Source organism: Anser anser (assembly GCF_964211835.1).
Source record: "Anser anser genome assembly, chromosome: 5".
In the NCBI taxonomy this organism is placed as follows: Eukaryota; Metazoa; Chordata; class Aves; order Anseriformes; family Anatidae; genus Anser; species Anser anser.
Genome location: NC_139725.1, coordinates 40,217,008 through 40,231,225, shown reverse-complemented (window position 1 = coordinate 40,231,225; position 14,218 = coordinate 40,217,008). Strand labels below are relative to the sequence as shown.

The 14,218-nt window shown below is 48.4% G+C and overlaps 1 protein-coding gene across 2 annotated transcripts in view; it reads right to left on the bottom strand.

The window, feature by feature from the left end:
- KMT5B (lysine methyltransferase 5B) overlaps positions 1-12,783 on the bottom strand; it is a 29,544-nt gene extending 16,761 nt beyond the window's left edge. The window contains exons 1-3 of one of the 2 annotated variants that reach the window (XM_083837583.1): positions 11,974-12,783; positions 4,732-4,977; positions 3,717-3,864 (exon numbers count right to left, since the gene is read on the bottom strand). In XM_083837583.1, the coding sequence (XP_083693709.1) occupies positions 3,717-3,864; positions 4,732-4,891 (308 nt within the window). In that variant the 5' untranslated portion in view covers positions 4,892-4,977; positions 11,974-12,783. The remainder of the gene's footprint in view (positions 1-3,716; positions 3,865-4,731; positions 4,978-11,973) is intronic. The other variant, XM_083837582.1, reaches the window with a different exon arrangement.
- Positions 12,784-14,218: the final 1,435 nt, after the last annotated feature.

Genomic DNA, 14,218 nt, shown 5'->3' with positions numbered 1-14,218 from the left:
AACTAGAAAAAACGTGCAAGAGTAGCTTTGTTTTGTTTTTTAGATCCAAAGCGTTCAGCAGCAGCAGCATAGCAGCTAATTCCAACGTGTCACTGTCTTTGGAAAAGGCAAGAGAGGAGGAAGAGAACCAGGAGCAAGTTAGACAACTTTACTGAATTCAGTAAAGTACAAAATAAAAATAGGGAAAGACGGATTTTACACCCAAGTCAATATCATTTTTGACAGTAAGTACACAGACAATGGTGTCTGAAGAACGTACAAACTTCAGACTGAAAAAGCGTATCACTGCATAAAGGAGCCGTGTGCCTCTAATGCAACATCTCCACAGTGCCACAACGCCGAAAATGAACTACAAATGGCCGTGCCACCTCCCTCAGCAGGTGCCAAATAACTTTTTCTACCTCTAAACTCCCTTCAGTCAAGATGACTCTTGACTCCTTTAATTATTAGTTTGCAGTAAGCTGAAGAGCAGAGAAGAGGTTCAGCACAGACCCGTGGATGCAAGCAATGTGGATCTGCTCTGCCCTTTTTGCCTTTATTGCCACAGGGACCCCAAGGGGCAGGGTGGCACACCCTGTCAAGCTCAGGAATGACTGACTGCTTACACTGCACTCTTGGTAGAAAGCAGCTTCCAATACACCATCCCCAAACACGCTTTTTCACGTTTGCTCTGGAAAACGATCGTTCTTAAAGCTTGCTCCTTCATCAGACAAAACCACCAGTTTGTAACTTCACTCAAAGCAGCAGCACGGAGCTCAGAAACACCCCTAACTTCTCCTGAAACAGACTGTGATGGGTTTGACTTCCTCAATTGCCAGGAAACTTAAAAGCCATTGGAACTGCTTTCAGTCATCCCCAGCACGATGCTGAAGTTTGAGGGAACCAGGAAACAACAGGGACAGGTAACAGCAGCAGTACGATCAAGAGACTTGCTTAAGATTGAAATACTGACACTAGGCAATATATTAAAAGGTGGATTAGCAATTGAGGCACGCAGCTTCGGGACCCAGCCTCAGCCTGGGGAAAAGCAACTGAGTATACGAATTGGTAAGATAAGCAGCAAGTCACTTTTTACAAATGTCAGTTTTAATCCCCAGTGTTTGACAACCTTCAAACCAGGAAATAATAGTTTGCAAAACAACGAATGGGTTTTGTTTTTACAAACAGAACACGCATACAAACCATGTTAACGATACACACAGGATAGCCTTTGTCTGCTTTAACAGGAGTTGTACAAGAAGCGACAAAACCTCCTGGAATATCTACATTTGACAAGATAATATTTACTAACACTTTTTTTTTTTTGATTAACTACTAACCTGCTCTTTTGCTGAGGTATGAGCTACCAATGTTAGGAAGATGACCAGACAGCCTGTAAGGAGGGCCAGAAGCTCTAGAAACAAATCTGCTTTTCTCTTGGAAATCCAAGATGATGAAAAAAAAATAAAAGTAACTTTTGGGTAAAGCCTCTAAAGACATTTCCAGATACCTTTTATGTGGTCTTTCAAATCCTCGGTGACAAGAAAAGATTTCAGCGAAACACTGGACAAATTCATGTGAGGATCTGACCTAAGTCTTTTGAGAACTAGCTTTCAGCTCTTCCAGACATTACTGACTTGACAGCTTACAAAGCTAACAGCACAATTCCCAAGACGGAATTGGGGACCTTCATTTTATTGCCTCGAGGGAAAAAAAACAAAAATGCAGTCAGGTTCTCGTCACCACTCTACTACTGCTTCAGTATAAAGAAGATGGTAAACCAGGAGAAAAGAGTTTCCAGTAATCATCCAGATATTTTACTAGAATTGTATACGTTTCTTCTCTGACCAATATACTCTTGGCAAAACCAGAGAACTTTACAAACTCAATATTCAGGTACTGATATTTTGCAGTTGGTCTAGACTTTTCATACTCTCTTCCCCCAACCTCCCCTCAGAGTTACATGGCAACAATCTCCAGAGTTGCAGAAAGACTACAACTTATTAGACAGAACGAAGATAATCCAAGATATGTAGCTACAATAAGCAGAAGTCATCGCTGCACCAAATGGCAAACAAAAACTATGCTGATACCTTTATTTTAATTCTTTACATTGATAGAAACCCTCTCAACTGGACATTAAGAAAGCGTCAAAAAGATGAGTTTCTGATAGAAGTTCTAAGCCTCACCTAAGTATTTCCCACAGTGCTCCAAGATTATTAACTACTGGCCTTGAAGACTGCCTGTAACTGTTCTCCAAGTCTGAGAAAGGAAGAAATACACGGTGATAGCCTTTGTGTAGTCTTTTCTTTCAAATTAATAATTCAAAAAGTATTTTATGGGTTGAAAACATCTGCAGAAACAATAATATTTAAGAAAGCAGCTTCTCCAACTATTGAACAATACAGAAGTCCCTTTTTTAGCAAAAAGCAAAAGAACGAGCTACTTCTGTAAAGTTTTAGACTACCACTCATGTAAAGACAAACAAAAATGGGGCTTTGAGCATATGTGTTTAGCTCAATTAACTGCAGGAAACAAAGATACTATGACAACTGAGCATCTACCAAGTGTGGACATTTATTGTGACCAACAGCATGGACAGAGCAGGGAGACTGCCAGGATTCCTCTTAAAGATGAATGTTGCACACTCCATGGAAAAAGAAAAATCTCTCCGGAGCAAGTCTCTACAGTTACTAGGACCACATTACTGCAATTTCATGTACAACTTGCAAGGTTAGTTTACACCAGCGACCATTTATGTTACGTGGGAACACCAATTAATCTAGCATTCATTTGTCAAACGATCACCTTGTTAAATACACACAAAATCTACTTAACTGATACTCTGGTTATGCACAGGTTCTTTAAAAACATCCACAGCAACAGTTTTGAGGGTTGAGAAGCCTGCTTCTCATGATGTGCTGCCTGGAAACCCCAGCTCAGACCAAAGTTTTCCCATTTATTTGTACAGTTAGAAGCATACAGTTCCCATCCTTAGATACTTACTTATATACAGCTTCTTCATTAAGCTGCCAATACAGATCTTTTTACGCAAACAGAAGCTTAACAGGTATCTACAGACCACACTTCTAATGGGTGGTATGTCTGCCGACCAGGAAGAAGCATGCAACAACTAAACTACAGGTCCACACTGAATTTAGGCAGGAGTATTCATACACGTGTGTAACAGTGCAAAAGCATGTGCAATTCTGGTACACAGGCTCCAAGTGTGCACGTTAACTTATCTTACATATACAGACATATCTGAGCAGCATTTCTTCAGCACGGATCTGCAACACCTTGAGAACAAGTGGCACCAACACTGGAGTGCTCAAGAAGTAAATCTTGAGATGCTGGACAAGTAAAAAAAATAAACAAAAACCTAGCCCATGAAATAAATAGAAAATATACTCCCCAAACAATAACTCTCACCTTTGAAATATTATTTCAAATGACTAAAGGTTTAAAACCTAGGATTAGTTAGCTGTTTAAGCTAGAAAGCAGTGTCTGTTAACATTCTGTTCCACAGCAGAAGCTGTCGTTAAGGCTGATAGGAAGACCTACACCGCTACAGAGCTCTAAGTTCCAGTCTCAAAGGCAGCACCATTTCCAAGGCTGAAGCCACTCACAAATGATCATTTCTCAGACTTTTGTAAACATGCAGGAAATTCCAGTTATCATCTTAATGGATGTAATCAGAGGACCATTTCTCTTCTAGGAAAATAAAGACGAGTTACCTAGTATTCATTTTGTGTGTCTGAAAACCTAAATAGGGATCAAGAACCAAGCTAGTTGCTAGGTCATCGTTTTCACACAGTTCCTTGGCAGACATTCCAGAGGAAGGCACATAACGACTTTGACCCTCAAATCCTGAAGCACCGCTACCTGCAAACAAGAAAGCATAAGGCAGATGTCATTTATAGAACGTTCTAAAACTCAGCTACATGGGGGTGGGTGGGTGAGGAGCAACTGCAGGTTGCAGGTTAAAAGCAAAATAAAACAGAAACAACAACAAAAACCACCCTGAGGATAATAGAATTTCTGAAGAAGCAGGAGCACAGTTAAATTTCTCACTCTTGCTTTTGCTGGTTAATATAGCTGACAGCAAACAGACTTTTTTAGAATACATTTTATGGGTGTCTTTTATTTTGGTTTCCTGCTCTCTCCACCTCCCCAAATGCAAGCATCTCTCCAGAATACGCAATCCAATCATATCCAACTCCATTCAGGTCTATAGATGTGACAAAGCCACGAAAGTTTGAACTGGATTCTCCTAAAACCTGAATCAAGGGTTTACTCCAATTTTATATTTTATTCTTCAACAGCAAAAAATAAAAATCCATGTTCCTTAAAACAGTTTCATAACTATTATTGATACATGTAACTTCACTGAAAACAGGGTTTACTTCTACATGCAAATTCACTAAGAGTTGGGCTCGTAACTCAAATGGGATCTTATCTACTTCCAATCACACTAGGTCTCAGCTAGTGCCCATCATGTATGTAAATTAATTTTGAACTGGTTATGTGCAAAATACAATTACTCTCACTTAACTTTTAAACTGATCTGAAGAGATTCATATTCCTGAAATTAGTTACTACATCCAACACATACACACCTAATTAATACTTCTGATGAGAGCTGCATGCTGAATGCCCACCTCCTTTGTGAATTAAAATCTGACAGAAGCCAGACTTGCAAATTGAAAGGTGAGCCACAAAGAACAATAAACTGCACAAATATGTACGTACATCTATTTGATCTTCTCTCAACTCCATTTTTGCCAGTCTTCGGATTCTCCTTTCCTGCATGCTGCAATTTGGTCTGATTCTGTGCATGGTCATTAGACGACTTGCTTCCACTTCTCCTGCCATTCACCACCATGTTCTTGGATTCTCCCAGCCACTTCATTCCCCCAGACAGCCTGACCCAGTTGCATTTAGTCTCTTTTCAAAAGGCTCGGAGAAGTGGATGAATAATTTCAGTTCCAATTCCTACTGGAAGAAAAAGACAAACATAATTAGAACTTACCGGGAGATCTGTTTCCAAGACACGACTTTTAACACCAACAAAAAAAGATGGTGAGCTCTATTTGCATTAGGAAGAATGAAAAGTGGTTGATCAGCACCAGTCTGGGGAACTGTCACGAATACAGACACCCACGGGTGAACTACTGTCCTACAACTTACTACCACATCTGGAAGCAAAGGCAGAATCCTAAAGCTGATAAATTAAAGACTACATCTATACAGAGAGAGACACACACCCTCTACGTAATTATACAGACACACACAAATATACAACTATGTGACTCCAAAAATGTCACATACAAAGTGTCTGACTCCAAAATGTCACTTTTACATATACTCCCAATTAAGATTAGATTTCCTAATCAATATAATGTAACCTGTTTTGAACTCTACAGCTACGAATGACATTATACAAACACCCCCTAAAAAGTAATGAAGATGACAGCGAGATATTAAAAAACACAAAAAGCTGACAGCATTTTTGGAATGGAGGCGGGGGAAAGATGTTACAACCTCCTTTAAGAATTAGAGTTCAAAAAACCCTGAAGTGATGATCTAGAGGACCTGGGCAGCTATTTTAGTTACTGGTCCAGGTAACAAAACCAACCACCCAACCACCAACCGACACACCACAACACATTTGGCTCAAGGGGCCAGTGACACGTAGGGTCCCAAGTGGAGCATTAAATGTACAGCATAGGAAGAGCCAGCACAGCACATGCTAGTTTTTGCCTGCAGTCTGAATACCTTCTGTATAAGTAATTATCATACAAGAAAGCTACTAATGCTTTTGTACACGGCTGTGTCTATAACTGTCCACAACTTGCAGGAAAAAAAAGGTCTTAGGATGATCTGCACAATTTTACAATTGCATTTATGCATTTGATCATTTACTTGGTTTACAGTCATTCTCCTCTTTGCAGTTTTGGCACAAAGAAACAAATTGTGCCTTTTTTATTATTAACAAAACTCCGACAGCATTAGTGCTCAAGCTGTCTATGCTCAGCACATGTTATCAGGGAACAACCCCACTTAAATCCAGCGGAAGAAATTCGTGAGAAACTACCAGACGTTTTGAAATAACGTCTCCTGTAGGAGCTCTGCTTTTAATCAGCCAAGGCTGGCAAAATGCTGGACTTCTGTTGGGCACCTGTGTGTTCAAGCTTGAAAGCCACAGAAATATTTACGGCCAGATCGTAAGTACCTAAAAGTTACCTACAAAGATTCAGAAACCTGAGCCATTAGACAGTGGAGACAAGCGACTTAACAGCTGCATGGCCTCAAACATCTTACTGAAGCTACCTCCCAGAGGTTTACAGGTTTTAGGAGCTTTCACAACTTGTCACAGAAGAACAGGAAGATTATTGACCAAGTGCAACGGGAGTAGACCGAGGACAAAGCAGCTGAGCTACTGCCTCAATGTAGAGACAAAAATGAGAGGACTTCAGTGGACAAGGAATTCTCTTGCTGCCAGTGACAGTAGGGATTGGCTTTTACCTGAAGATAAAATATATATACACACAGATATGTTAACAAGGAAAATAAAAGGGAAACTTGGTGCCACCCGAACTTCTTCTGGAATACAGCTGCTCTGGGAAGATCTACATGATAAAATAACCCTTACCTTTCACTCTCTCCGCTCCTCAATCCATTTATTGAACAGGTCTGTATATGCCCATTAAATCCTGCTGCTCCATGTCAGTAGCCATGGTAATAAAGAGCATTAAACCAAACTACTGAAGACTTCTACCAAATTCAGCCTCAGTCTTTGTCACCAGGAGCGAACCGTGGCGTGGCGGAGTGCTGCAGCTAAGGAGCTGCAGGCAAACCAAGGGCAGCACGAAGCCACCTGCAGACAGATACTGGCACGAGGCAGTAGCTAACTGACAGCTAACAAGTACGAGAGCTGCAACCGAGCTGGGAAAAAAAAAGTGGCTGCTGCATGGAGAAGGAAGCCCACTTCTGAAGATGATGCGAGGCTTTGGGAGGGCGGCTGCTATCTGCAGCGAGATGCTTCTGTCTAAACACGAGATGGCAAAGGGAAGTACGACAGCAGAGGTAAGAAGGACCACGGCCACAGAAGAACACTCACACCATGGTAAGCATTAGGAAAAATAAATATTTGCTTCCGCTGCAGAATATATTTACAGAGATGACACCAGAAGTCTCCCCTGCAGCAAAACCAGCAAGTAACTCAGTGAAGCCCAACAAAAACCCTCGCGAAAACCCATTCTTCACTTGAGCCTAGCAGCCTGGCAAGCAAGGAAACTTCTGTCTCTGTCGACTGCTGCCTCTTATTTTCTAGCGCTGGCCAAATGAAGAACTTTGGGAATACCGGTGTGCTTCTGCTGCCCCTGCCCCCCTTCCCCTGACACACAAATGCCGCTTTCAAGAGATGGCACCAACAGAGAGGGCTCCTTCACAGCGAGCATCACAGCTCCTCATGCCCAGAGATAACCTAGCGCGAGATGCCCCACTGATCACCGCTGGGTGACCCTCTAGCACAGCCCCAGATGTGACTTGCTTGCCCCGTCAGACTCACACCTACTGACAGCCCCTTTAGGGATGAAGGGAGAAGAGGGAGAGACGAAATCCACCTCCCTACTCAAGCAAGCGGCTCTGCCTGGAACCCACTTCCACCTCCACACTCCTGCGGAGCCCTGGGGAAAGGCTCTGCCACCGAACGTCTCACCCCCTGCACAGATCACTTCCCACGCGGATTTATCCACGCTTTTATGGTCACCAGCACAACCCCGGCTTCCAAGCGATGGAAATGTCCCTGCTGTTTTAACCCTTTACCACTCGTACTGCTACTCTTTGTAACTCTACTGCTTTTTTATACTCCTACCACTGTAGTTTTCCTATTTCCTCAAGCTTCGAAATGCAGCTCAGCTGTGCCTCTCATGGAGCAATTCAGTGCTTCACTAAAACTGGGCTCGCAAAAACTCACTTTCCTTTACCCGGTGTTCAATCTCTTGAACCTATTGACACATTTTCTGAGCATTAGTTTGTTTCTGCACCATCGGGAAGCACCTGAAGCACACTCACACTGCCACTGCTTAGCAGGCCCTCCCAAAGGCAGCCGCAGCCACAAGTGTTTCTGAGGCTGACTGAAGAGAACCCTTCTGATTTTTACTGCATATGAAAAGGCTTCGTACAGTAGAAAATGTAGTAAGACTCCATGCATTTGAGTAAAGCAGTTCTGTGACTGTTAAAATAGACTTCAAAGGCTGGCTGATCCTCCCAAGCTCTGGGCTCCGCTCTGTGAAATCTATCAAGTCAATAATGTCTTGTTGGGAGGGAAAAGAGAAAAAAAAAACAAAAAAAAACAAAACAGCTGCACGAACTCAACCAATCAATAAACCCTAAACCATACAAACATATATATCACTAACCCTAAGAAATTCAACTACCATTCACTTTAGTCTTCCTTAACACAGCTTTTGCATATAAATCCTTATTATTTAAAGGACAGGGACAGCTTCGAGCAGAAACGGGGGATTTGGTCCACCAGGTTCCCAAACAGGCAGGGTCATCCTCCCCTCCAGTGCACAGGCAGGCAGAGTAAGCTCTGATATCTAACCCAGTCACTTTTTTAATTTCATTACAGCTGCAAAAAATCTTCCTCAAGAAGACAGCAGCTGAAGTACGTGCAGGCTGCAAACAAAAAGGCCCACTGACCACATCTCCTGCTTCTCTGGACAAATCAGTGATGGCAAGAAAGGGATGTTCCCTTGCTGGGAGCTCTAAAAGAGAAGTAATTGGGAATTTGGGAGGCAAAGCTAAAGCACTCAGTCAGTTTCTCTGTGGGATCACCAGGCTGCAGATGGCTTCACTGCGACCGCCTCACCTGGGCAACAAAAGATGAGCACTACTAAAATGCATTCAAGTTTGGGGGATATGACAGAAAGCCGCTGAGCCAAAGCTGAGCTGAATAAAAACTCGCATAGCTTCAAGCCGCTCTTACAGCTTTCCTACACCTTATTTCTGTTACTACTTCTGAGAGGCCAGAAGCATTCTGTGCCTCCCTTTCTGCTTCAGGCTCACAAAAGGCAGAGTGTCACTTCAGATGGGAGCGCAGGGCCATAGGTGACACTACAAACTGCTGTTAAGGGTAGTAAACCAAAGCAAAACTGGCCACAGAGCACAGGTCTCTGCAACCACAGAAGGCCACAAAAAAAAAAAAAAGCAGAGATTTGGTTTATGTCCTGCAAATCTCTGGAGCCCAAGCTGTATCTTACAGAAAGCTCAGGTGGTCCCAAAGCACCTCAGGGATTCGGGAGCTGAGGCTGCAGTTCCTCAACGGTGTCACGAGCACCCAGGCAGGGGCTTCTGCAACCCCACCGCTGAAGATGCTGCCTTTGGCCACCTGATTTCACACCCACTTTAGACTTTGCTTGCCCCTGGCATGGACCCGTTTAGCAAATTAAAACACAAGAAAAACGTTTGCTTTTCCCGTAGTATTTCAACTAGTTACTTCTCAGAACTGGCTCAGGGCAGCACTGGACATGGGTCAGAAATGGCACTGGAGGCTCCAGGACCATGGTAAAACTCACTCAGGACGACTCAAACTCCTGGAGAGCTGCAGCCCCGGGGTGCAGGTTTGTGACAGGACACAGATTCAAAACTGACCCCAAACTGTGCTCCAGTCCCTCCCTAATAGCTCTGTCTACACATTCCCACCTTCTCCGGTGCCTGTTCTTTCGCAGCCACAAGATTTTCACCTACCAGTTTGGAAACTAATCCAGTTACAACGCGGGCGCAGAAGGAACAGTGTGCCAGTATAAAGGAGTGGCAGAGAGGGAATGAACGGACAGCAGGGCTTGAGCAGCTCCTGCTCCTTCTCCCCCCTCACCTCCTCCACCACCGTGCCCTTTCGGGGTGAACCTGAGTGAAGCTCACTCTGCAGCAAGCCAACACCAAGCACCCTGAAGGGCTCCACCTCGTTAACCCAGCAGGCAGGCGCAGGTCGTTTCTGCTGGCTTAATGAGCCGAACACATTCAGCCAAGGCCGCAGTGGGCACGAGCTGGCTGCCACGAGTAGCACTGCAGCTCAGCGAGCACTTCACAGCAGCCTAACGCCGACGGCTGCCCTGCCTGTGCCCACTCGCAAGCCCCCTCCTCCTTTGGGACGATACAACAGCTGAGCGGGGACCGGCAAAGCCCGAACTCCAACAGCGAGCTGCTCGCGGGACAGGACGGCGTGGGGAGGCAGGGAGACGCGCTCTGGAGCACGTCAGCTTGTTCTGCTCCCGGATGCTTCTCTGAGCTGCCCGAGCCCAGCGTTGGATTCGCTGCTCAGCCCGGGAGCACCCTACCTGCCGCCCGCTGCCTTCACCGGGGCGGCTGCCTGCTGCGCTAGGGCCGCCGCCGCTCCCCGCGAGGAGGAGGCTGGGAGCTGTAGTCCTGCCGCCGGGCAGCGCGACCGGAGCCAAGCGGAGCTGCAAGAGTCGCGCTGGTGCTGTCAGCAGGTGCACACGGGCACCTCAGCCGCACGTCCACCGAACAGGCGGCACTAACGCGGGGCTTTAAGCAAGTCTTATCTCCCAGCTTGCCCGCTCAGCCGGGCGTAACGCGGAGCTGGTTGGTGTGTTTCTGCCGGGCTCCAGAAACACAACAGCACAAAGGTAAACAAAAAAAAATAATCCTATTTTTCGATCAAGCGAGCCTAATGTGCTTACTTAATCTTAGCGAAATCTTTCTGAGTTCCTCACACGGTGCTACTTCGATTCGTTAAGCCTTCTTTTATACAAAGCCAAAGTTCATTTTAAATGAAAGCAGGAAAGGATGCTTCCATAGCTAGAGCGACAGGACTCCAGAGAAGGGACGTGGCTTCGTATCAATTGTTTATTCTGTAACAAGCGTTACCCTCGCTGATTAAAGGCTCCCACCGTTTTGGGGTTCCCAGAGTTACACGCTCTCACCAGCCTGCCAGCTCCTACGTGCTGTCCCGTGCTGAATTCCCCCCAACACCAACCGCACCGAGTCACACGCCTAAAATCCTCCTATTGTCTGCGACACGGCCGCGCAGGGACCCTGCCCTCACTTTTCCAGCGAGTAACGACGGCTCCAAAACCCCCGACTCCACGCCGGGTGGCGGCACGGACGGCTCGGGAAGCGGCAGGGCCGGTCCCCAAACGTCCCCCCCCCCCGGCCTGGAGGGCTGCCCGGCGAGGAGGCAGCAGGCCGGGGAGGGCCGGGCGGGCTGCGGGCCGCTCCCCGGCCCCCTGCTGCCCCCTAGGGCCCGCCGCCGGGCCCCGCCGCCCCTCGGCCCCCGGGGACACGGCCCCGCCTGCGGCCGCCCCTCGGCCCCGGCCGCCCGGCCCCGGCCCCTCGGCCGCTGCACGGCCCCGCAGCGCGACCCGAGGCCCCCCTTAACCCCGCGCAGCCCCAAGCCCAAACCTCCTCGATAACCCCACAGACCCCCTAACCCCACACTCACCTCCTGAACCCCACACACCCCTAACCCCAAACCTCCCCCTCAACCCCACTACTCCCCTCCTAGCCCCCCATTAACCCCCTCCTTAACCCCACAGCCCCCCTAACCCCACACCTCCTACCTTAACCCCGCAGCCCCCCTAACCCCACAGACCCCTCCTTAAACCCACAGCCCCCCTTTTAACCCCTCCCCTTAACCCCAGTCCCCCATTAACCCCAACCCCCCCTTAACCCTAAACCCCCCTAACCCCACACTCCCCTCTTAACCCTACAGCCACCCCCCTCACTCCCACACCCCTCCCTTACCCCCCCACCCCCTAAACCCCGCAGCTCCCCCCTCACCCACCACCCCCCCCCTTCACCCCACAGCCCCTCCTCGCCCCACAGCCCCCCTTAAACCCAGAGCATCCCCGCAACCCCACAGCCCCCCCCCGGCCCAGCCCCCTGCTCGCAGGCCCTCGGGGGTCGCCGGCCGCCATCTCGCCCCCTCCTCACACACGCCCCCCCCCCCCTCCAGTCACTCACCTCCCGGCCGCCCACCGCGCTGGGGTGCCCCCGCCGCCGGTGCTGCCCCAGCCTCCGCCGGGGGGAAAAAATGAATCATCAAAAGGGAAAAGAGCGAGGGGGGGGGGAGGAAAAAAAAAATAAAAAAAGAGGAAGGTGGGGGAGAAAAGAGGAGAGCCGGGGAGAAAGGAGAAGGAGGAGGAGGAAAAAAATCAGGAGGAGAAAAAAAAAAAAAAGCGGCGATAATGGTGAAAAAAATAATTCCGAGTGGGGGGAGGAAAAAAATGGCGGATTAAAATCCAAGATGGCGGCGCCGAGGGGCGAGCGATGCAGGGGGGAGGCGATGGCAAGAGCCGCCGCCAGATCCTTCCGCCGGCCCCCGCGAAAAAGAGTCCCCCGGGCTCCCTCACGGAGCCCCCGCGGGGCGGCGGCGAGACCGGGCCGCCGCCGCTCCCCTCTCCTGTCGCTTCTCTTTCCCTCAGCGGGGAGCCCTCTCTCCGCCGCTCCAGCGGTCGAGACGAGCCGCGGCGCTGCGAAGTTTTTCTTCTTCTTCTTTCCGCCGCGCAACCCGCGACCTCCTCGCCCCGGCCGGGGAGACGCCGCCTGCCCGTGTGGTGCCGGCGGCGGAGGGACACCGCGGCCGCCTTGCGCCTCGCGGAAGGATACAGCGCTCGAAATAAACCTCCCCTTCTCTCAACCTGCGCCGCCTCTTCCTCCTCCTCCTCTTTCTCCTCCTCTCCCTCACGCCGCGATCCAGCGAGCCCCCGGAGGAGGCTCGGCGCGGCCCGCAGCCCCCATGGCGGCGCCGTGCAGGCAGCGCAGGGATTTCGGGGGGGGGGGGGGGGGTGGTAGGAAACGAGGTCTGGGGCGGCCCGGCCGTGCGAGGAAAGAAGTCCCGGCGGCGCGATCCCTCCGCGCGGGCTGCCCTTTAAATGCGAGGCGTCCCCTCAGCGTGGGGTTGGGTCGCTCAGAGCGGGGGCCGGGTGGGGAGCGGTCAGAGGGGTGCGCGCCCCGTGTGGCTGAACGCTTCTTCCCCAGCCCCGAGGGCTCGGAGGAGGCTGTACGGGGGACAATCCGCCCTGTCCCGCTTGAGGTAGCCCCTTCAGGGAGCATCGGGCACCTGCTTCTCTCTTCCGCGTCCTCGCAGGGCCATTTAAAAATGGCCCCGGCGGGGAGGCGGCGGCCGCCGGGCTGCTGAGGGGGCCGGGGGCGGTGTGGGGGCGCCCCCTGGAAGGAACAAAAGGCGCTTTTTGCGCCGGTAAAAACTGCAGCGAGGACACCTCAGGACCTCCTGCGAGCAGGAAACGTGTTTGTGTTCGGTGCTCAATTAAATGTATTTAGGGGGAAACGTGTTACTGCCAACCATTGTCCCCTTGCAGGAGGTGGAGAACTCAGATGTTTTCTACTCGAAGTTGAGAAGTTTTATTACATCCTTAAAATACTAAGTTGTCTTGTGTGTTTCTTGATACACAATATGATACACCCCTTGCGGTTCTTGTTCTCCAATATGTTTTATTTTTTTTAAGTTTACCAGAAGCCTTTTAGGCTGAGTTCACTGTAAGGTACCATCAGCGTTTGTGGAAAAGGAACAGGTTCACCACACAGCGACTTTCCTGTCCACAGCTATTTGCCAGGGATATCAATTCCTCAGTTGTCTTCTGGTATTATCCTTAGTAGGAAGCTAAAGGTTTTAAATAAAATGTAATTTCACATAGAACTGGGGTTAATTCTGCTTTAATTACCCAAGCAATACAGTATCTGGAAATGGCATGTATTCCAACAAAACAAATTTTAAGTACATTGATTTTACTGTAGTAACAAGAAATGACTTCTGAAGCTGAGACTTAGGCTGAGTCGCTAAACTAGATTAGCACAGACTTTTACACCTGAATTATAAATCCGTGGAAGACTTACTTCAGGCCTGAATTGGCTGTTAATAGGGCCACAAGCAGTGACACCGATAATATTAGTAACAACGTTTGAATATTGTTTTATAGACGCATCAGCTTGTTCGGTGCGTTTACGGGAATGACTACAGTCATCTCCCAAGTTCAGATATTGCCAGAATGGAAGATGCCAGCTTCGGTCCTGGTGGCAACAAGGGTTTGCCATAGCTCCAGCAGTGGGTGTAGCTGAAGCAAGGTGCACAAAAAAACTTATTTACTATGGACTCCAGCTGGTGATCTGACAACAAAGCCCTGGCTGAGTGTGAAAGGGTGCTTTTTCAGAATACATTTATCTAAAACTTATTTCTTCTGCTCCCTAG